The sequence below is a fragment of the Branchiostoma floridae genome, chromosome 5 (assembly GCF_000003815.2).
Source record: "Branchiostoma floridae strain S238N-H82 chromosome 5, Bfl_VNyyK, whole genome shotgun sequence".
Lineage (NCBI taxonomy): Eukaryota > Metazoa > Chordata > Leptocardii > Amphioxiformes > Branchiostomatidae > Branchiostoma > Branchiostoma floridae.
Window position 1 is genome coordinate 8,002,617 of NC_049983.1, and position 23,947 is coordinate 8,026,563.

The 23,947-nt window shown below is 41.7% G+C and overlaps 2 protein-coding genes across 8 annotated transcripts; both read left to right on the forward strand.

Annotated features, from left to right (window-relative positions):
• Positions 1–5,202: 5,202 nt before the first annotated feature.
• On the forward strand, positions 5,203–12,306 carry LOC118415659 (serine/threonine-protein kinase par-1-like). Its single transcript, XM_035820387.1, has 10 exons — positions 5,203–5,337; positions 7,193–7,422; positions 7,609–7,720; positions 8,142–8,738; positions 8,865–8,911; positions 9,139–9,168; positions 9,852–9,950; positions 10,540–10,668; positions 11,205–11,339; positions 12,055–12,306. Exons 1-10 carry the CDS (start codon positions 5,208–5,210, stop codon positions 12,304–12,306), a joined length of 1,761 nt encoding a protein of 586 aa, XP_035676280.1. The 5' UTR covers positions 5,203–5,207.
• A 629-nt stretch (positions 12,307–12,935) lies between these two features.
• On the forward strand, positions 12,936–23,576 carry LOC118415961 (serine/arginine repetitive matrix protein 1-like). 7 transcript variants are annotated; one of them, XM_035820926.1, is made up of 15 exons: positions 12,936–13,048; positions 13,705–13,862; positions 14,151–14,174; positions 14,566–14,740; positions 15,129–15,320; positions 15,988–16,086; positions 16,636–16,701; positions 17,060–17,965; positions 18,534–18,830; positions 19,147–19,287; positions 19,595–21,044; positions 21,512–21,690; positions 22,255–22,361; positions 22,891–23,134; positions 23,353–23,576. In XM_035820926.1, the coding sequence occupies exons 1-15, from the start codon at positions 12,971–12,973 to the stop codon at positions 23,545–23,547; spliced, it is 4,311 nt and encodes a 1,436-aa protein (XP_035676819.1). In that variant the 5' UTR covers positions 12,936–12,970; the 3' UTR covers positions 23,548–23,576. The 7 variants fall into 7 exon arrangements, with proteins under 7 accessions (XP_035676819.1, XP_035676821.1, XP_035676822.1 ...); XM_035820928.1 differs by having other exon boundaries at positions 22,255–22,346; XM_035820929.1 differs by having other exon boundaries at positions 17,060–17,944.
• The last annotated feature ends 371 nt before the right edge of the window (positions 23,577–23,947 follow it).

Genomic DNA, 23,947 nt, shown 5'->3' on the forward strand with positions numbered 1-23,947 from the left:
TACCTGATGTAAGTGTTTACTCATCTGTTGCTAAAACAAACAGTTTCTAAGGCCTTGTTGTTATTCGAATTTAACTGCACTTTGCATCAGCTTAACTGTAGAAAGATCAAAGATAACGGCATCCTTGAACTGTTACTTTTTCTCCCTTGTCCTTTCTTTTATAACTTCAACTTTCTGTAAACTTTTTACAAAATGTTTGGCACAAAGGTTAACAAGGTTAGGCTGAAGAGAGTCATGTTTCATTTGGAGAAGCTTCAGCTTTTCTGACAAGAAAAAAATCAATATCAAAATACAGGATACTCGTTGAAAGCTTGGTGGTTTACAAGTGCTATTTTTAAACAGAAGGCCACTATGGGGTATTTCAGAAAACGCTTTGCGATTATTGAAGACAGACTGAGACTAGAGTCCAAAACGAACTGAAATGTTTCCTAACCGTTGCCTCTGTTGACTTCTCTATTATCTTTTTGACAGTGCTTTACAGGTGGAATACCTCACACCACTTTTACCACCCGCATAGCCTTTTCTTCGTATGGCAAGTCTTTTTTTCCTGGCCATGAAAAAGTCGGTGCTCGCTGTTTGCACTTCATTTTGTGGCATGTCAAGTGCTTGCCCAAGTTGCAACGATCCGTGCTCCAGTGTTTGTTCTCCTGTGGGCCCAGGTCAGCCATTATCTTTGCCTTCAATGAGTTTGCATAGCAACATGTGTGTTTTGCCCATGTCCGCCAATATTTTCCATGCTAGCTGTGCAACGTTTAACAACTTGGAGCAAAGTCGCTACCGCGTATGCTGGCTTATATTTTTCTCCAAGCTGCACTATGCATCAATAACTTGACAGGTCTGTATTCCACTTTTCTTAACAAGGATGCCATCTTGATTTTGTAAAGTAGCACAAGTTTACCGTAGAATGTTTTATTTCTTCTGCAAACGAAGTATCCAGGAGGGATGCTGACTTCATTAAGATATGCAGTTGTTATGGTTTCAGGTTTCTATCTGAATCCCTCCTGCTTTTCTCTGTCAACACCTCCCGGGATTCCTAATGCCTTACCTGTGAATTATTGCACTGTTCTATTGTCCTGCATTCAAGGAAATATTTGCATAGTTTTAGCACATGTTTGTTGCACACGATGCATGACGCTACCGTCATACTGCAACTCTTGCCTGAAGTTTCACTGATATATTCTCTAAGCTTCAACTTCTGTTAACTCCTGTCCCTTATGTAGTGCCTTTTTTGTCTCTTGCGTTCTATAGATGACGTGTACAGTTGAATAGGCATGCAGGTGGCCCCAGTCTTGACACCACTAGAGTGTGAGTTTTGCAATCAGCACTTCAGCGTAAAAGGCAAGAGAAGCCGCCAGAGAAATCGACAGGACAGGTTGGTGTTCTCCTAGCTCCTCCCCCTGTATTCATTGCTCTCTATGAAAAAGTAGTTGTCCAGTTTTCTTTGACTATGAAAGGATTGTATCAGCTTTAATGCATAATTGATGATCTGTGTATTAAGAGGTAGAGCCTTCCTTTTGTGCATACCTAGACCACGAAAGAATAGATGTCTGAGTTACCGTTACATGTACAATTCTTACAGTATCCTTTAAGTACTATCTTTCTTCTTGAAGAATGGATTCAGCGTCTACTTAACGGGTGTTCACAGTAGACAAGAGTGTTTTTCTCCTCTGGTTGTTTTGGAGGAGCGACAGTGAATGTTTGCGGTGATATGCACAGGTGAATTGATACACAATGGTAAACAGCATGGACGCTTTGCTTCACCTTACCCACCATTGTCGGGACAGGTATCTGTTACGTAGTAACCAATGCCACTGTAGAATGCACACAGGCCACGCTACTGGCTAGTTGTCTTTGCTGATGCCAAAGTTGACCCTATCCCCACGTAATTAGTATGATAACCCACTATAATGCACTTAACCTTCCTGTGATAACAGGACTTAAATGCCTGCTCGGTGAGCCCCTACTTTCAGCTACTTACTGCATAATGGTGGCATCGTTCAAACTCAAAACATAACGCTGGCCTTAAAAGAAAGAGGCGGGGTCTTGGTCTTTGAAACTGAGTCGGTAAAGAAAACCTGGGGCATCTGGCATTCAGCCCACCCTCCTAGAGTTTCCCCCTCCCATAGACAGGGCTCGTAACCGAAGCTCTATGTTACCAACGAAGCCCCCTAATTGGTTTAAGTGTCCCAGGCGGGGGTAGCGTTTCGCGGGGTCTTTTCTACGGGGTGTTAGGAATTTCCTTTGGCTTAGCGTCGCGAGAGCCTTTCTGCGACTGCTCATGCAGAACGTACGTAAACAGTGCTGCGCCACGGCTCAAGCGTGAGACCTAACGGTGCTGTCAAAAGGACAGGTGGAATTTTTTTTATATCGTGGTGAACGTGCAGCTTTTGTCTCTTCTTTGTGTTCAGGGAGTGCTAAGAAGAACAAGGTGCAGGCATTTAGTAGAAGCTGCCCAAGCAAGGTATGTCATTCCCTTTGATGCTGTATCCAGGTGTACTACTCACCTGACCTTACAATAGATGGATAAGGTAGCCATTTTGAAACAGTGTTCTCAGTCCGAAAGGATGATAAAGTCTGAGTAGTAAAACTGAATCCATGTTGTTGGTATTCAGTGTTGTTTTTACCCTGGCAGTGATTGAAGTACAAGGACGCCTAGCAATGGCACCTGTTTGTGTAGCTGGGGGAGAGGGGGACGCCATTTATTTGAACTTGATAGTCGTCCTGAACATTGCAAATGTTAGTTTTCGATAATAACTTTTCTCTGATTTACCCCATTCCTGTTGTGTGTGTAGCGTGCTATCTATATTTGCTCTGTGTACATGGCAGAGCTACTGTTAAAAGTGACGTTTGTTTTTTGCATGCATTGTTTTGACATGCAGCCTGGCTGTTGTCAATGGAGTAACCGAACGTAGGCACCGGCATAAGACAGAGCACATATATTCAGCAGAGGGAATGTTAATTCTTTAGTAGAAGGTTGGAAAAACAACCACCTGTTTTCCGTAGCATGTGACACTTCTGAACCCGACATGCCAGGCTTTTGTGTGACAAGTGAAAGCAGCCTTTGGATTAGCCTGGCGTTTGTTGCTCTTAGCCGCTGTCACTGTTGATTTTTGCCCCATCTGTGTCACTGCACCTCAACGACATGTGTCACATACCTCGTTTGTTGTAGAGCACGAGTGACGTGATGGGCAGTCTGAGTGATTGTGCTATCTTTTGGGATTGACACACACAGGTGTTTTTGTCGGATTTAATACCACTGTCTTTATGTAGAGCGATTGATCGTAAATAGGCCATTGTGTTTTCAAAACCTCCTGGGGATTCAAATCCGATATAAGTACAGTTTGCAATTAATAATGTATTGGGATTGTCAATTCTGCTTCTTGGAATTCCTTTACATCAAGGGGAGACCTTATTGAAGAACCGTCCGTCCTTGGCTGTGCAGGTGCAGTACTGTTCACATTTGTCCATTGTTCATGTGTGTGTCTAACGATATTGTTCTCATATGTCGCTATTGTGTTCTTTTTTAATGTAGTTTTCGTTAACAACAGGATAATCAGAGCATCTTGTAGGGTCAAATGTTAGTTGAAACAAAAAGGGGTCATACATTTGGACAGCATGTGAAAGAAGTTGCAAAAAAAACTGGATATATTGTTTCTTAGCTTTTGTATGAAAGCTGCAAATGTTTCATATTCCCATGATTTACTGTTACAGTAAAAGTTTTTTGTAGAGAAATTGTATTTGATTTTGTTGGGAGCTAATTGCTGCCAACAGACTACCTACTACACAACATAATCGTTTGGACTTCAGGATAACTCAATTTTGAGTAACTGAATTTCTAGCATACCAGCAAACAATGGGTGATACAATACCTGGGATTTGGCAAATTAAGGTCAGTGTTTTTGGTTCCCATGTCAACTTGTTGTCTCAAAGGCTGCTGACATGTCAGAACCTTGTTGTGTTTCATGCCGGTGTATAATGTCATTTTTCAATCAGAAAGCACTTTTGATTTTGATTGACTAGCTACGGTGTGATGTGCAGGAATGCTTGCTGTGTACCAAACAGGGCAGTTGCAACTTGAAGCTGAATATAGCTTTCCAAGAAGAGTTTGTTACATTTTATGAGATTGATCATGAGGAAAGATACAAGGGAAAGGAACGTTATAAATGTTCCTCAAATTTCTTTCAAAGTTGAACTAGACTAGGTAACTGTGGCTGAAGTATCTGAAAGCAACATTTCTAACCATAGACAGTTGTACTATTAATGCAGAGAATCTTTTTTTTTAAATTGCTTGCCAAAAAACCCTTCTTGAAAGCTTTCTTTGTTGTAATGTTTTGATGAGGTTAGACAGGCTAGTCTGAGATACAAGCAAACATTGTCCCAATCTTTGACAGAACTTGATAGTGATATTTTACCATGATTATCATCATGTTAGAAATCTGAGGCTCTCTGAGCACAGAATGGACAATGTTTCTGACACTACTATTCACATGTCTTTCTTGTACTGATACATCCCATCCAACATGTATACACTGCTGAAGAATGTCCACTCTTTGTAAGGGCCCATCTGCGCTGACCCACTCCAGGCATATCATAAGCAATGGATCAGCTTTCACTTTGTTTACTCTTAGAGCATCACTGATGCACCTGTCGGATAGTGTAGCCAAACTGTTTGCACAGCGTTGAGGTAGACTTGCAACCAGGTATTTGCATGCGACCATAAGCCGTGTAATAGCAAGACAGTAGTGTTTGGGGATATGCTTTGCGCATCGTCAACAACTTGTCATCTGCTTGGATCAGGACGACTGAAGAGTCAATTTGCGCAACAGATTATCCTGTCTTTGGAACAGACATGTCTACTGTAATGTGGTCATCACCTTACAACTTAAAGGTGATCATGTGGCCAAAAGAGGAAGATGCTTATTGTAGGCTTTAAAGAATAGGTTCAAAGTCATTGGGAAATTCAGAGGCCCTCACAGTTTCTGATGTCTGTATCAAATGCTGTATCAGTTACTAGTAAAATGACTTTTCGTTCATGTGTTAACAAAGGAAAAAGGGAACAGGACTAATGCAATAACACCATACTTGGAACACATTCATGAAAGTTGGGGGGGGGGGGGGGTAAAAGAATTTCTGTGAACTTGTTTGCTGTTGTCACCGCATCATTTTTGTTAACACCGTATGTCTCTCTTCCATTTTAGGCATAGACCATGGCAATGGCAGGGATGAATCCTGGCCATATGGCAGGGAACCAGCCATGGAACCAGGCACCCTCTGGGCCATGGGGGACTGTCACACTCAGCATTGACAATGCTTTCATGCCGACAGGGACAACAATAGGTAAGAGCTATACAAATGAAGTACATAATTATATATAATGTTAGGCCACACCAATTTAATTTGTTGGCTCTCGGATTTCCCGACCCATTTTTTTCTGATTTGGAAAAAAAAAATTTAGTCCCAAGAAAAATAATATACAAAACTGTAGGTTTTGCTATTGCAGACCTTTAAAAAACCCCATTCCAGGGGCACATACTGCTGATAAACCAATCTGCTTATTTGCAGTCACATGATCAGAACAGAGATTCATTGGATAAATCATGCCATGAAAGCTGACTACTTTTTTTGTGTTATATAAGTTCACCACAGACTTTTTGCAATTTTTTTTTTTTTCCGACCGACCGCCCCAATATTTTTCTGAAAAAATCCGAGAACCAAGAAATTAAATTGGTGTGGCCTTAACTACCAGTATATCAATTGTCACCAGAGGTTACAGTGTTTGCCAAGTCATATCAAAGAAGTGGTACATGCTGGTTTCTCTGCTTAGCACTCAGCATTTGGGAAAGAGTATGGTAGTATAAGACACAGATCACTACCAGTGGAGTAAAGCTCCCTGCTGTACTGATGGAACAAATCTGTGCGGCCCAAGGCTACAGAAATGGAGATTGGCACTGCCCTATGTCCCATTCGGTTTGGGAAGGACCAGTATATCATAATACTGTAAATGCAGAAATGTTCGCGGTGGATTAATGTTCGCGGTTTTCGCGGTGACCACTTCACCGCGAACTTAAAACCACCGCGAACATTTTTCTATTATGGTATTAGACTGCAGTCTATGGTGTTACCGCAAAATTAAAACCACAGCAAAAAGTTCTTTTTCCCGCTACTGCGAAATTAGATCCCCGCAAACTTAAATGCATTTACAGTAACTAATAGACAGCTTTGTACTAATTCAAAAGTGGTGCCATGTAAGTGCAAACAAGATTTCAGGGGTATCATTATTGTCACACATACTAGTACATGTAACGCTAGTTTACCTTTATTCAAAGGGTAACCTATATCCGTTAAAACGGGGTATTTAGGGATATCACATTGATGAACGATGGTTCTAAATTGCATTTGTTTCAATATAATGCAGTTTGAGACCACCGTCCGTCGACTTGATATCCCGAAATACCCTGATGCTAAGTACAACGAATAAAGGTTACCCTGTGAATAAAGGTGAACTTGCATTAAGTGTACTAGTGTAGGATGTTCAATGAGTGGGGTCGTATATTAAGCTATAGATTCTTCCAGGATCTAAGTGAGCTAAAATGCAAAGTGCTACAGTGTTCTCTTTTATAGTGCTGTGACTGCCAAAACTGGCTGTGACATGACATTCTATACCACTTTTATTGTATGTCTCCCTTATTTACAAATTTGTATCCTACCTGGGCCATAATAACATTTTGATATGGGTATTCTGGACCAGGTGATATTTTGGATATCACACGGGCTTCTACTTGTGTCACATGGGCTTCCATAGAAGGATTTTAATGCACTTTGCATGCACCGAGTGCACTACATTCAAAAATTCAAACACTGGGTTCGGACAGCATTGATGTCGTTACAACTTTTTGTTTGAAAAGAATTTCCTCAAGTTCTAGGCCAGGCGTATTTTACATTGGAATGTGACACTGTTTTGAATTCACAGGTGGGTTAAAGACATAGACACCTCAGATTATGTTGAAATTACCGTGTTGTATTCTGTATCTATTAGATGACAGCTGACACATTTGTCTTATAAATCTCATTGTATTTGACTCATGCATGAATATTTCAATAAATCTTGGATGGCAGATTCTTGAAAAATCAATGCCTGTCTCAAAGCTTCTTATGGTTTGAAATGACAAAGACAAAATCTTCTTTTCTCCAGCACAATTCTATGCATCCAACCCGATGAACAAGGCCCTGACCAGGGCGGCGGTGAGGACCGTTATCGAGAGACAGGTGTCCGGCGGGAGGAACCCAGAGGTGGCGAGCATCACTGTCGGTGGGAAGGTACTTGTGGAGGTGCTGTTCAAGACAGAGGAAGGGTGGAAGTACTTCAAAAGGATTCAGGACAGTGGACGTCTGCGGCTGGGGCTGGAGGATGAACTGAGAAAAGTAAGAAAGAGCCTTACATGTAGCTGATAACAAAAAATGACAATCATTTATCAAGAAAACTGATTGTTAGGCATAGATACTGCTACTGTAGAATCATTTACTAATACATCCAGGTAGTTGTATTTTGCAGTTGGAGGGAAAACAAGGTTTAGATTTAGCTGTTGAAACAATTTTGTTGCATTGCAGATAAACTTCCCAGGGACTAAACCATACCCGGGCTCCCCACAAGCCGCGTCTGCCTCCAAGTACAAGCGGTACCCTGGCATCTCCATCCACTTTGAGCCACTCCAGCATACAGGTCTGTTTTACATGTATCTGTGAGGAAACTCAAAGCCGCTGTCTGTAAAAACTGGGTATTAAGGGATATCAAGTCAACAGACAGAGTTTTTAAATTGGAATATTTTCAATACACTGCAACTATTTTCAAAATATTGCACCATTCATTGATCTGATATCCCTATATACCGATCATAAAAACAATGGATATATGTTACCCTATGAATAAAGGTGAACTAACATTAGACACAACTTAATCATAAAAGCCAAAGATGAAGAAGAAGAGGGAATTTCAAGATGACTGCCATGTGGGAAACTCAATGAACTGACAAATATGAGTTTGAGTTTATTTATATCTTTAGGCTACTATAATCATGCTATACATGTACGAATTATGTCAGTTTATAGGGTAATGTTAAGTTGTGTTTGTTTGTTTGTTTCAGCAGCAGCCGCCTCACCATTGCCACAGTTGTCCCTCACACCCCCCACCCCAGCAACTGCCCCTGCCCAGCCTGCCTATCCCAGCGTCCCTTTCTCCAGCTACGGCAGCATGCCATCCCTGCAGCACGGCAGTTCCCCCCCTCACCACTCCAGCTTCCTCCCCACCCAGCCCTCAGTAGACAGCCGACGCTCATCCGTGGATACTCTTCCCTTTGCAATCTCGTCCGCAAAAAGTTCCCCTCCCGAAGACTCCGCCCAGCGAACCTCTCTATCTTCCCACGACTCGCTACGATCATCGAGCCTGTCTCCCTTCATTATGGCTGGGTCTCCTCCTGGTTCACTACATTCAGGCATGACCTCTATGAGGTCAACGACAGGTTCCTACTCACCAACAAAGAGCTCGGAGTTCGGCTCCTCTCTGCACTCGACGTCTCCCTTTGTGGGGTCTGCTCCACACGGGAGCTCCCAGTTTGGTGGAACAGCCAGCTCAGGGCTGTTGGCCATCAGTAGGTCTCCCCCCTCTGATCACGGATCCCTCCAGCTGCCTTACTCTGCCTCTCCACTCATGGGCTCCTCCAGGAGGACATCTATAGACAGTGGTAAGTCTTATTCCAAAGAGCCCAGAAAACTTACTAGTTTCTTTACTATGAAAGCATTAATTCATTTATCCATCGTAAGATTGACACACCATTACTAATTGCCTCTCATATTTTCTCTGCTTTCAGTGAGTTTGCTTCAGCAATCAACAGGACTACCTATGTCCTCATTGCAGGTAAGATCTTTTTGGCGATACCTCGGGTATGGAGCCTTTTTTCTCTTTTTTTCTGTGTCTGACTGAAGGTCTTTTCAATGTCGTACTCGGTGGATTAGCTCTCTTACATCACATATCCTTTAGATGTTTTAGGTGTAGAAAGAGAAAAAAAGAGTCTTTAGTTTATAAGCATGTTGCATGTTTGTATGACTAATGTTATGCTCTGTACACTGTTCTTTCTCACTCAGAGCCCACCACGCACCCTACCATGGCAGAAGGTCTGTCTAGATCTCAAACACATGTCACTTTTGCATGACGTCTCGTGGGCAAATGCCAGACTTTTGTTCATCTTTGAGGTTTAGTTTTCTCACTGTAAAGCCAAACCTTGAAAATGAACAATGATCTGCTGTAGTTTGCCTTTGGTAATTTTGGAATTACTTTTTGGATGATCATGATTGTAATGCATGCAACTGAGAATCAATCCTTGTGATCAGTTCTTTCCTTGTTTTTATGTTATGTGAAGGAGGCCTTTTCTCCTTCTTAGTACATACTTTTGGGAACATCCATTCTAATGATGGAATTAGGCAGTGGGGTTTTTAACCTTCAACTTGCTATGGTAGCCATTTGGCACCAAATTTACATTGATTATGGGGTTGGTCAGCATGAAAATGGTTCAGCAATTGTATAATCATTATAATGCAATTTCATACATTACATGTAATGACTGGCCAGAATGTCACTTGCATAGAGCAATATCTTAGCGGTGCAGCTTGCTTACTACATGTACAGTACTTGGAATATCATGTACGTACTCATTAAAAATAACACAGTTGTACAATTATAGTCTGCTCCCAAATTCATGACAGGTAATGATGAATGTGAGATTTATGGCCAGAATTGTCAATATATCACAAGGACAGTAAAATGTAATCTTACTGTTTCTTATGTTGTTTCCCCCCAGCCTGAAGAGGAGGTAGCAGGGTACATCCTGATCAGGACCCTGGGGAGCGGCAGTTTTGGGGAGGTGTGGCTGGGGAGGAACAGGAAGGACTGGAAACAGGTGGGGAGCAGCTATTTCACATAGGATTGCTCCCAAGAGCATTGTTTTTACCTTGAACCAAGAAGATTATGTTTTCATTGACATTTGTGGACTTGGGTGCAAAGTGAATTCAGCACCAAGGACAGGTACAACAGAAATCATGAATCAATACTAATTATCTTCATAGGGTTGACTCAGATGGATAATGGCATTCCAAACATTGCCATTGGGTTGTGTGCTATCTGTCCAATGGGTATAGCAACTAGAAAGCCATGTACATCTAAAAACAGACAACTGAAGGACTTAATTTCTTTAGCTTATTTAATATACATAAGTTTCTAATAAGAGTCTACCTTACTCTACAACAAGTCACTATGTATTTCATTCATTTTGAATGTGTGCCATGGACCACTTATAAAGCTTAGTCCTAGTTGACCTCAATTTTGAGAGATAAATCCTGGTGTTTACAAGTAACTTCAATTGTACCTGTCCTTGGTGCTGAAATTCCTTTATATATATATATATACATATATAGTCAGTGAGCTGCCATTCCTATGCATTTGATAAAGAATATACATGTAAAATGTACTACAATTCCATGATCCCACAGTACGCCATGAAGCGGGTCTCAATGGTGGAACGTTCAGAAGATGAGCGAGAAGCAGCCCTGCGGGAATCAGAGGTGCTGCGAGACCTGAAACATCCCAACCTGGTGGGGTACAAGGAAGCCTTTGAACAGGTGTGTTACTATACTAATCCCTCTTGTAAGAAGATAACATTAACTGTTATTGAAATTTAAGGGGAGTCAATTCTATAGGAGTATGGTTTAGACCTAATTTGCTCTAGAAATGATTCATTGTACGGCAATATGATAGTTATTTGCTCCTTTTTCATGATTGGGAAAGACATTCTATTTACAGTAATTATGGCCTTACCTTTAATGAAATGTCATTACTGTCTGCAGTGTACCAGGAGGTTTGTGCTTGGTCATGAAATGCACTGCCAGCTGTTACTTCTAGCCTGCTCCTTCTAATCTTTTCCATCAAAATAACTCCTATGAGATAATGTCTCAGGGTATTGTCTTATCACATTTTGCAAATAAAGAAAATGCATTTTGAGAGGAATGCACCAATTCAACGCACAGAGATCAAGAGAGACAGAGAAAAAGAGAGAGAGAAAGAGTAATACTGCTTGGTGATCATATTCATGTTGATTGATGTAACTTATGATAAATAAACAATAATGGTACAATGATGTCAACTCTCCCCCTCCCAGTTTGGATACCTGTACATCGTGATGAACTACTGTGACGGAGGTGACCTGTTCACCAGGCTGAAGGGACAGAGCGGGCGGCCCCTGGAGGAGCCCGTGCTGGTCGAGTGGTTTGTGCAGATCGCCATGGCGATACAGGTATGACTTTGGAACTCATAACTGAGCAACAATAAATGATACTATGACATGTAGGATTGTTACGATGCTATTTCATGGGACCTGTCCTCGGTGCTGAAGTTATTAAGTACAAAATGTATGGTTGAGTGGTTTGTGCAGATTGCCATGGTGATGCAGCTATGACTTTGACTCATGACTGACCAAAAAGTAACAATAGCTTGATAAACTATTGGGATAACTACAGTGCAATCCTTTCGTACCTGTCCTTGGTGCTGAATGGGGGATGTTCCTGATATGCATAGCAGCTGTAGTCATATATCTTTCCAGGATGGTTGGTAGTTGCAGTATCAATTCATGTCAAGGCATTCTCATAGGATATGTTGACTTGAAATTTCATCCATGTTGGTAAACGTCATCCTGAGTTAGAGTTCAACTGTAAATTTCACCCCCCCCCCAAAAAAAAGGACTTTCCCAAAATTGACCAACTGAAGTTTTTGTCAAAGAATGATCATTCCACTGCTTCTGTTATATAACACCTGACTTGGCGACTAGTAGATTATAAGTTGCAGAATGTCTATGGCGCCCCCCTCCCCCCACCATTTCTATTGAAGGATGGTTGTATTAGGATTTGTTGTAATACTCTGTGACTTGTACCCTGGGCCCTTCTCTTCTAACAGTTTCTCAGTTTGGTTTCCGAGATTGATCATCCTAGAATACTATTTTTTTTTCATTGCAGTACCTTCATAATCACAACATCATCCACCGTAACCTGACCACTCGTAACATCTTCCTGACGCTGCGGTACCGGCTGCTGAAGGTAGGGGACATCGGGCTGCCGGCGGTGGTGGACGGAACCCGCTCCATGGCGGAGAAGCAGAAAGCCATGGGCATGCCGTGCTACATGAGCCCTGAGTCACTGGCAGGGCGACGACACAGCAACGAGGTGAATACACAGTTTTACACTTTTACAGTGTCTGTTGTTGCATAGTCTGAGCAAACACGGGATAAAAGAAGCTAAACAAAGATCCAAAGTTAAATTCTGCCCAATCATCAGTTTTCCTCTTTCTGTCAATGATGAACTTTACAAAATTTATTACATCTGCAATGTGTATAATGCAACAAGTTGTTGAATTAATATTGGTCATTTTAAATTTGGATGCATGTTTTTTTACAGTAGCATCCCTAGGGTTTGGAGTTTGGGTTGAGAAATTCACCCTGTCTGTTTTTCAATTTTACTATGTGGGGCAACTGCAAAAGATATTGGGATGCTCAAAAAAGACTGCGGACTGCTTATTTTTCTACTGTCTGCAATTTTCATCAATGATGCCTTAAATTGTGAACATTGTAAAATAATGATTGTCATATCACTGTACTCAATACATCAAGAGCTATCCACTGATATCTCACTTAAAGGTAGAACATCAATTTTGCTCAAATTTCCAAATGGCTTGTATCTTTCCTTAATTGAAGTGACCAGTGTTAATTAGTGTCAACTTAGCTACCCGAGTATTTCCTTCTTGTGGTCTGTGTGAACATGCAAATTCAATCCTCTCTGTAGAATGTGCTTTAGAATCATCTGTCTATGTTAATGTCAGTCACGTTGATTTTGTTACTAGTCGGATGTGTGGGCCCTGGGTTGCTGCCTGTATGAGATGGCCTCTCTGAAGCACGCCTTCCCCTTCTATGACAAGGACATCAACAACCTGGCCCTCAAGATTGTCAAAGGAAAGGTTGGTAACACTCCTTCTATAATAAGAATTCTGACATTGTGATTTCATTGGCAACAATTTCTTGGATCATCATTTTTTAGTGCAGTATACTAGATTGAAAGTGCAATTTTGACCCCTCAATTTATTGTTGAAAAAATATATTGATATGTAGAGACAACTTGAACATTGGACTTTCAATCAATATGGTGTTTGAATCTTAAGCACAATGCTGTAAGCCAACTACTTTTTGATAGAGTGATTTACTCTCAGACTGATATTGTTGTTGCATATTTTCTACTGTTAATCATTGATAATAACACAATGAATGAATGAAGACCTTTATTGTACATACATTGTATATACTCACTGGGTTCAGTACTAGTAGTAGTAGTAGTAGTAGCAGTTGTCCACTGTGTTCTGCCATTGCAGTGGTCTGGATACTCTGCATCAGCATTCAGTCTTTCTTCAGTACTGATCACAACAAAATGATAGCTGACAAATACATGGCATATTTACAATGTCAACCAACACAAGGATCAAATTCTTCCAGTATACTAAGGGAATTCGACTTCTCACTTCTTTGTGATATTTGATCAACATGATCTTTGTTGTATAGTCTACATTCTACTATAAAATGCTGTTCATTTTCTAACATAATGTATGTTCTATCGTGTCAGATGGGTCCGCTGTACAACAGTTACAGCCGTGACCTTGTGGACCTGATCAAGGACATGCTGCAGATAGAGCCCGACCAGCGCCCGACCGTACGCACCATCCTCCGCACCAAGTTCATCAAGAAACATGTGTCCAAGTTCCTGGAGGAATCTATCAGAGAGTGAGTCTTAGTAGAGATACCAAAAGTCATATCTTAGATTTTATCTAAGAACTTAGAGAAAACAATAAATGTAATGATTTAGTCAATGAAATGATGTTTAACTCAAGGCATCCGAATTTGATCTTAAAGACATTGGCATTGAGGTCTTTACGTCTATTAGTAAGAACATTTCCAAGATGAATATTTTAACAGGTTGTTGAGTTAAATCACTGGCAGCTACAATATAATGTGTCTGCTCAAACTAACTAATCAACTAACTAACAATTGTGTTGTTTGTCTCCCTCCAAGCTCCTACGGAATGAGGTGCGATGTGTGAGTAACTAACCCGTCCCTGTCTCCCGTGTGCCCTTCCATCTTTCCCTTCCTAATGTCACGTATTCCCTTTTAACCTGAACATCACTCCATAGCTTATTTCTTGCACTTAAAAAGCTTAAATCCTCCATAATAGTTATTTTGTTAATGCATGATTGCTTTTTCACAGAATTTAGACATCAAAATCAACATTATATTGTGCACATTGTTGGCGAAAATACATGCACAACAACTGAAAAGCAACTGTGCAAGGAATTTAATTCTTAAGTAGAAATATAACGCTATACATTGTCTAAGTATTGTTTACTCTGATACCTAATCACTAACTCCTTCTTAGTTAGATATGTTATCAATAGAAAAAACTCATCATTGAACTCGTCATTATCTGCAGTCGATTCCCCACCTCCCCTGCCTGGGATGAGTACAACCAGTACCGCTTCCCCTCCCCTCCCTCCTCCCCCACCCCTGGGGACAGTGAGCAGTCCCAAGAGGAGGACACTCCAAAGAAGAGGGTGGTCACCGGACCGCTGGTAGATATGGAAGTCAAAACTAAGGAGACAGCTAAGGTAATATGATAATTATGAATTGTGACTATATATTTCATATATCACTATACTTTCATTAATTTATGCAAATTGGGCCATGACTTGCATCATAAGCATTATGATAAAAATAATTAGATCATCATTTAATCTATTTATATGAAAAAAAACATGATATGTCAACACATTCTTGAGTTGTTAATTCAGTTCTAGTTATTCTCTTTCAAAATAGGAAACAAAACTGGCCCCTGCAGTTCTAAGAAAGTTGCTAGAGGGCCCAAACCTAGTAGTATTCCCTGTCTGAAGAACTACTGCTCAAACATGATATGTCATGAAAGGCTCTTTGACAGGACATGAAACAGAAAAAAATATCATTAAAGTAAGAAGTAAACCCTGTGTTTTTCCTTTCTAGGCTAAACCATTTGGTGCGCCTGTACGTGTGCCTCCCTCATCAGATCCAGTGGAGATCCCCAGGAAACGAGCCCGAGAAGAACCTCCTGAGGAGACCATCGATGATGATGATGATGATATCGACAACATCAGTCAGACCAGCTCAGAGGTGGAACTGATGAGGCTGACGGAGGAGTTCCTTAAAGAAGCTGAGGTTAGACATTGTTCTTTCTATTTCAAGACTCCATTGTTCAGTGTGTGTGTGGGGGGGGGGGGGGTGCAATAACCATGTGCACAGTGTTCTATGGACAGATTTCATATGTAAACTTTTGCAAATATATTGCACATTAGTCCTAGTATGGTGATGCACTCAATGCAAAACTACTGGTTGGGAGCTGAGTCAGCAAATTGCAGATTACCCCTTTCTGAGAGTGAGTCCTATAATAGAACGGTCAAACAAATTCAAAGTCACAATGATAGCTTTAAATTGGGGATGTCCTTGTGGTTCAACTTGTAGCAGCCTCACAGTTGAGCTCCTGGTTTCAATTACTTGGTAACTGGGAGTTCAAGTCATTACCAAATGGGGTCATGACATGATCTTGGTTGGGGCTGCACCCGCCTTTCCGAAGGGACGTAAAATGGGGGTCCTGTGTTAGAGGATGTGCCTTGAGAATGGGAAGGGCTAGCAGTCCCTTCCTGTAAACAATTTGCCCTGCTACTGAAACAGCAAATTAACTTGCTGTCATATGTATCACTAGGCACTATAAGAAGAAAAGAATGAAGGAAATAATTGTAGCAATTGCTCAAGCAGCTGGATATGATTGTGGCATATTTTATTACCTGGATGTCTAACCTTCATCAACAAAATCGATGCTTTACAGGGGCCAGCCAGTCCAGTGCCCAGCCCTGACCTTCCTCCCCCACCAACTCCCAGGTCGGCCAGAATCATCGCAAAGGAGGCTCCTGATCTTCTCAAGAAGGTAGTGGTACACTTATAGGTCCTAAACTAATAATATGATATGTCCTTCACTAATAACACTCTGCAGCATAACACAGCAGCTGCTACAATGCAGGAAAAAGATTATGAATGACTCATGTCATTTATCGTTGAAGAGGTTCATCAGTCACGTATGTATACAGCTATAACAATTTTCTTCGATCAATGACTGTTTTGTAAAGGTACAGTACGTACCTCCCAAATTTTCGATGTCTACCAGCACATCTGCTACAAGGTGACATTTAAGTTTTAACTTACTTAGACTTAGTGGCTCCCACGTCGTGTGACGCATGAGGCAGTTAGAAGATTCCAGCCCGCTCTGTCTACAGCCAGTCTTAAGCCAGTCTTAAGTTTTGACACTATACTTTATTTTGTGATGTACATGAATTAACTGAACTATAGGTAGAAAAGATGTAAGGGTGTTGTACAGTGTACTAACTGTTACATGTATGTTACCCGTACATATTATTGATCAGGTGATGCATACCTCTGATTGGCAGTTCTAACCACACATTATTAACATGCCTCACAGTGGAAGGCTGAGCTTGATTTGGACAATGATTCTTTTGACCCAGTCACATCTATGGGAGACGATGTTGTAAGTTTTATGGTCGCACTTCTAAACTTTCGTCATCATGCAAAGATATGGAGAAAATGCATGGTTCGCAAACTTTGTTTTAAATCTATCATTATAATGCACCTAAAAAGCATTCTAGGACTTGCATTTTGATTTTTGCACCAATCACAAGTTGCCACAATTTTGCACACAATCATTACTCCAAACATTTCCTCTTAAGCACTTCAACATCAATGCATGCTCAGTTTTATCATTCACTGTATGCTAAACTCTGTGAGAACAATTCTATTTTTGTCTGCATGCATGTTTATGACTTTTGAGTTCAATTTGCAATGTTTTTATTGAATGTGCAATACATTTTCGTGGCGTGTACATCCAGATTCAAAACTCTGATGAGAATGCAGACAGTGATGAGGCAGAAGCTGAACTTCCTCCAGACAACAAACAGTTTGTACGTCAAAGGAGGGAGTCAACAAAATCGACCAAATCCACAGAATCCGATGGTCCAATTATTCCAGAGACTCTGACGGGTGATGCAACTTCTGATAGAATTGCTCCTCTGCCAGTGGAACAAGGCCTAGAAACATTGCCAAATACAGAGAACAAAGAATCTGTAAAGAACGATATTGGCGATACATGTACTACTGATGATATAGTGTTTTCAGATACTAACTTGAGCAGGACAGAGGAAAATGGTGACGATGAAGAACATGATGTTCCTTCAGATGAGCAAAGACATGCTAGTGATGAGGACCCAGCCATAAGTAAAGTAGAGTCTCAGCAAAGTGGTGAGATTACCAAACCGGAGGTTGATTGTCAAGGAGACAGACAAGATACCCTTTCCCCAATGACAAGTGATGAAGAATCAGCCAAGACTGAAGAAGAGTCTCAGCAAAATGGTGAGACTACCAAAACTGAGGCTCATCTTCCAGGAGACAGACAAGATACTCCTTCCCTTAAGACAAGTGATGAAGAATCAGCTATGATAGAGGTAGACTCACAGCAACATGGCGAAAGTAAAGAGCTTGAGCCAGATGCAGAAAGACATGACACCATCTCTTCCTCAAAGACACATGATGATGATCCAGCCATGGTGGAACCAAACTCTATTGACAAGTCTGAATCTGAAGATGCCAAATGTGAGACTATTGGTGTGATGACGCCAAACAACCCAGTTGATGCCATATCGGATGAAGAATCACCTACCACAGATCCCAGTCAGGAACTGCCTGCGGGACTGTTACCACTCCTGATGGTGGATGAGGTGTTTAGACAATATATTTTGGTAACCATCGACCATTTCACTAACCAGTTCCATCTCTCCCCCCTTCAGTACCCCCTCCATGCATGACATACATAAGTGCATGACCTACCACCAACCATCCTGCATGCCACCAGCTTTATACAGTGCCTACTAACGCTGTAGTCTTCCTATTTCAGCACATACATAGATGCAGTTATCCACAGTTATCCATCATGCCATTTTCCACTTTTAGCTTGTTAGTACAAAATATTCATAGGTGTACATGTAGATGTGGTTATACGATCAATCATAGAGTGTACAATTTGGCAGTAGTTAAAGTGGTATTTGATGAGAAACTGTGATTGTTTTGTGACATATTCATATGAAGAGAGTACATTTTGTTCAGGTCAAAAAATCATATTTCCTTCCAAAGGCAATGGAAACATACTTTTCTACCTGTGTTACCACTTCTTATATGGATACATTTTTGTCATTTTCTTTTTGTTATATTTTTGTTATCTTTTGTTGTGTTTTGTTTTTATTTTGTTTATGTTTTGTTTTCATTTTGTTTATTTTGGCATCTTTATTTATTTCAATGATATTGTTCCAGGAGAACAAACATGGGGAAAACTTATTTGGCAAGCCTGAAAATACAAGTAACGGTGAATCAGAAAAACACAAAGGAGGACCCCCAAGAGACAAGGAGGAAGAAGACATCCCAGCATCAGCATCTCCATCAGACAACTCTCCTTTAGAGGACCCTCAGGAGCAGGGGAGTGTGGTGGAACCAGAAGATGTGGAAGTGTGTATTCTCATGAATGGATCAGAGGAAAAGGAGACAGAAGACAAGATACAGGCAGACACCGAATCATTCACAGAGGACAAGAATGATGAAGACAGCACTCACGTATGACAGTCATCGTACTGTAACTCTTGTACTCCATGCAAAAGCCATAATAGTTAGTTAGTGTAATGATAGAGCATACTAACGTACAGTTATTATTACTCATGTCTACCATCTTTTAACAAGACCTAGATCTTTCAGCTTGGGGATAAGGTGCAATAATCAAACTTCATACTTCTTTCCAGTCAGTAGCAGTAGAATTAAACCTTGGTTATTCCAAGTTAAATCTTTTAAACTGACATCTTATATCTTCCCCCCCCCCCACTACCAGAAGATGTTCTCTTCTTGAGCTCATAACTGTCCTTTTCCTGTTCTGTAGAAGCCCAGAGAAGATATCTCGTACAGCTCGTATGTCAGGAAAAACTTGGACCATAAGGTTGCAGGTCGAGGACGAAGCCCCCCTAGGGAAAAGGAGGGTGAGGAAGTGTGGAGCCCTACCAGGGTTGTGCAGAGATTATCTGTAAGTACTTTATGTGATAATCTATTTGTTCATAAGAGAGAGAGGTGCCATTTAATACATTTCCTGACAACTTTTTAGTCGTCTTTTGGAGGTGGTTTTAATTTCACTTAAAAAATCAAATTTACTTGAAAATGTTACAAAACTAAGTATGGTCGGTAATTTGAAATACTCCTGGACAGTGTATTTCACAATTTTAAGAATGATGATGAATCAGGATAATGAATATGAATGTTATTACTAGTGTTGAGTGCCAGTATGTGTACCATTTGCATAATTCTGCATGAATCTTCATGTTTGGTTCATGCAGACACCCAGCCCAGTCTTCTCTGCCCCACCGGCTTTGCCTCCACCACCCAAACAGCCTCTCCTCAAGAGCGCCAGTGACAGGGAGAAAAGCACAGAGAGGAGGAGGCAGCATGAGATGGAGCACAGCTACGCGGAATCATCATCACGCTACTCGGTCGAAGTAAAGAAACCTGGCCGAGCCTCTCCTGCCGTCTCTTCAAGCAGAGAGAGTGATAGGGCCTCGCCTCATGAGACACAACGTGCACGGCAGGACCGAGCCTCTCCTGCCGTGTCGTCAAGCAGAGAGAGCAATAGGTCATCGCCTTTTGGAACACAAGGGTCACCACGTGCACGACAGGGTCGGTCGTCTCCACAGATGGAAGATGAGGACTCAGATCCAAGGAGAGTCAGCAGAGACAGACACATAGCATCCGATTCTGGAGGAAAAAGTGAAAAGCAAGACAGGTACAGCCCTCTGAGACGCGTGGAGCAAGAGAGAGAGGACCACACTACTGAGAAACACACACGAGGAAGACTGTCCAATTCAAAGTCTCCAGCTAGGGCTGTGAAGGTGGGGGAGTACAGCTCTAAAGCTGTCAAAGTGTCCACCAAAGTTCAGATTTATCATGCTGAAGAGGAAGAGGGTCCACAGCGGTCTCCCTCTCAAGACAGTGGCTTGGACAGTATTGAAGAACAGGTGACAAAGCTAGCACAGGAGTACCCAGCTCAGCCAGAGACAAACGAGCCATTGAACAGGTCACTACAGTCACCTCTAACACCAACTGGTGATGCTTATGACTGGAGGATGCACGTCGGAGGGACTCTAACGCTTGCAGAGAGGAGTGGAGAGTTTTCAGAGGTAGTAGCTCAAATAGAACGGGAAGAAGAAGAGGAGAGAGCCACAAGTACTAGACAAGAAAAGGCACATGCCAGTAGAAAGGGAGTGAACGCAGCATCATTGAAAATTAGCCTAAGTTCTAAAAGTGTCACACAGAAGTCAATGTCTCAAGAATTTGACAACTCCAAGCTTAGGTCAAGATTAAGTGATGTCTCCAGGAGTAGGTCAGAAGAAAGACTTGATCAGGTTCCAAAGGTCCCCAAAATCTCTGAGCCAAGACAGGTTCCCTACACTTCCCCGATGGTGAATAGAAAGGTCCGCAAACCCCGTTACGAAGTAGAGGAGGGTGACGCAGTGGTGTTGAAAAGCACGTTGGAATCATCCGTGCTGACGGCCGCTGACGTGATTGAGTGGAGTTACGTGAAGAAAAGGACGTATAGCCGCGAGACCGTGTACCAGATCCAGTCCTCCAGTAAGGTGGCGTACGGGCTGTTCAGGGGGAGGGTGTCCATTGAAGGAACAGCAGCCCTGAGGATATTCCCAGCCAAGCCACAGGACACAGGAAGGTACTACTGCACTGCTCGGGATGTGGATGGAAATGAGTCAGAGGGCTACCTGGAGCTTATTGTTGAAGGTAATGTTCACTGTAATAAGCCATACAAATATGACAACATAATTGATAGACTCTGAAGCTATGCCAGCATAATTGATGGAAGCTGAATATAAAGTACCTGTAATATGTGAACCTGCTAGAAACCTAACACAGAGGAAGAGGTGACAAAAGCTCAAAAAACATCCAGCCAAACAATATTTTTAATGTTATTCATGAACAGGGAGAGCAGATATGATTTTTGAACCAATGTTGACACTGTTCCATGAAAAAGAATCTTCATGGACATCAGAAACAGGATACGGAGATGTTATAAAGAAATTCATCAAAAAAATGATAAAGATCGGCCACCCTTAATTTCTATCTGAAGATGTGAGAATTCAAAGTGATTCCCAAGGTTACAGTACCTGAGACCTTTCTTTTGTAGTTGCTAGCCTTTTTATCTGTGATTGCAGATTCCTTGCTTTCAAATTTGCCTTCCTTTTCTTCAGCGGTGGACAAGCGGCGCTGGTCAGCCCCTGCCGACATGCGGCCTGCGGCCGACCTCACCCCAACCCCAACCCCTCCCAACACACCTGTCATCGATGGGTCCCGCAGTCCCAACGTGGAACCTGCGTACCCTAAACCAGACCAGACCAGTAGGGAGGTGGCTAGTCCTACTGTTGTGAATGTAAGTGTACCTCACAAGTCAGATACAAAATGGTCACTAACCACTGGACCACATATGCTAGTTATTCTGTAGTCCAACAGGTCTTTAGACACAGGAGCACATCTTGCTCAGTGTCACTAATGAAAGGTAGGGGATGCTACATGAAATGTCTGACCATTTCCAAATCTATCCAATTGCTTGAGTTATCGTTATTTTGCATATCTTATTTTCTGGATGTCTAAGTAACCTTCATCAACAACTTATTATATAAATAAGTTATTTTCATCAAAGCTCATCTGTATTGTTAGTAATCATAGTACAATGCATAACTTTTGTTACAATGCAAAGGTACATGTATACACGAATTTTAGTGGCACATTTGACTAATTGCTGATACATATGTCACATATCCACAATATCATGTGTTAATAAGGTTATGTGTGTGGAACTCTCGCGAGTTTATGTTCTAAAGAGATTGGTCATCAGTATTGATCCTGAAGAAAAAGGCAGGGGTTGTTGAAAATTTGATCTATGTATACCTTTGTGTTCAAGGGGGAAACTTAAGTTCTTGTTCCCATAACACAGGAGATACCAAGGAGAAGTCCTCATCACAAGCCATCAATCATCTTGGAGGAAAAGGAAGGGTCCAGCTCTGAGGAGGAGCAGGACAAGAGGAGGTATACTACCAAGAAGTAAAACCATTTTTTATCCTTGTTGACAACATGCACTCTTGGTTTGGAGTGTGTGCAGTGGTTGGGCGCCTTTCCTATACTTTCACATTCTATCTATGACCCAAATGCATGGATTAAACAAAATGCAAACTCTTGCATGTTCTGCATGTGCAAAACACATTTTCCAACTTTTCATGTGAATCATTGTCTGAATGCTAAGAGCTTCGCTTCATGAGATATACCTGCATGCTTTGGGTATCCCATGTGTTTGAAATAATGCAATACCATCCATTACAATCATGCATTTTACAATCAATCTATTGGCCATTGAGTGAAATCAGTGTTGTTTGAAATGCTATGATTTTACCTTTCTGTCCCAAAAATGACTGTTGAAACTGTTGAAAGTGTACTTTGATAAGCTTAAGTATATAACCTAGAAACAATGAGTGGGATTTTAGCTTGAAACAACCCTGGTTCACTGGTACTTTGATGTGAAGAAACATTTTTCATTCTCTTACTGTATCACTAACAATCTTGACACTTCCTGCAGCCTTTCTCCTCCTGCCTCTGTGGTCTCCAGCCTGACTGGTTCAGCCACAGACCTGCAGCTCATGATTGCCATGAAGGAGAGAGAGAGAGAGAAGGAGAGAGAAAAGGAGAGAGACAGAGACAGGAGAAGACAGTCTCCGTCCCCTATGGGCAGAAGGAGGGAGTCTCCCTCCTCCCCAGCAAGGAGGGCGAGCCCCAGCCCTGGAAGGAGTAGTCCTCTCAGCAGCAGGGGACAGTCACCAGAAGTAAGTCTAGTACTTTATCTGTACTCAAGAAAGACATACAGGTACATAGTAGAAATGGTTCTTGCATCTTAGAAAAAAAGAGTGCAAAATATCTCTATTTCAAGAATTTGGTTATATAGTAAATTTATTGTTTGGATTTGAACCAGAGAGTGTTGTTAACAATTTACTGATTTCTTCATCCCTAGATCTGAGATGTTCTTATATCTCTTTCCTTGCAGGTTCGCCATGCTTACACCCCCATGGTGACCCCTCCCCCCATCCCGGCCCCCCCTGTAGGGGTGTACCTCACCAAGGCCAGCCCAAGGGAAGACTTCAAGGTCAGGGGAAGGTCATCTGGAGGCTCTGACAAGGTCATCTCTCCGACCTCTGTGAGTAGGAGATATGTGGCTTCCTGGTGCTGGGTTACCGAGTAGGCACATGACAAGGACTCGGCTCAAACTGGACAGGATCACATGTACAGGACAGATGACATACACATGACAGACTGGGTAGAACTGGACCAGACCGGATCATCCTGGCTCGAGGGATATAGACAAGGACAGGCCTGAGAAATAGATGACAGACTGTTTGAGACGTTGACTGGAGTCTAAAGCACAAGTCGGTTATCAATACTGTATTGTAGATGCATAGCTGATCGTAGATATGACAAGGACTACGTCATGTACTGGAGCAAAACAGCTCCATCGCTAAAACAGGTTTTGTTCCAATGGTCCTTCGTAGGCAGGAGATCATGATCAACGTAGCCTGAATGTTGACAAGATTATAGTTTATTCATTTACTTATTTGCAGACATCCCAGAACAAACATATGTCA

Excerpts from the sequence above, each read along its gene's own strand:
- LOC118415659 (XM_035820387.1), top strand. The coding sequence starts at position 5,208 with ATGGCAATGGCAGGGATGAATCCTGGCCATATGGCAGGGAACCAGCCA. Across the intron at positions 9,169-9,851 it reads GCACCCTACCATGGCAGAAG|CCTGAAGAGGAGGTAGCAGG; the intron begins GTCTGTCTAGAT and ends GTTTCCCCCCAG. Across the intron at positions 11,340-12,054 it reads AGATCGCCATGGCGATACAG|TACCTTCATAATCACAACAT; the intron begins GTATGACTTTGG and ends TTTTCATTGCAG.
- LOC118415961 (XM_035820926.1), top strand. The coding sequence starts at position 12,971 with ATGGCCTCTCTGAAGCACGCCTTCCCCTTCTATGACAAGGACATCAAC. Across the intron at positions 14,741-15,128 it reads AAACTAAGGAGACAGCTAAG|GCTAAACCATTTGGTGCGCC; the intron begins GTAATATGATAA and ends TTTCCTTTCTAG. Across the intron at positions 22,362-22,890 it reads AGGAGGTATACTACCAAGAA|CCTTTCTCCTCCTGCCTCTG; the intron begins GTAAAACCATTT and ends CACTTCCTGCAG.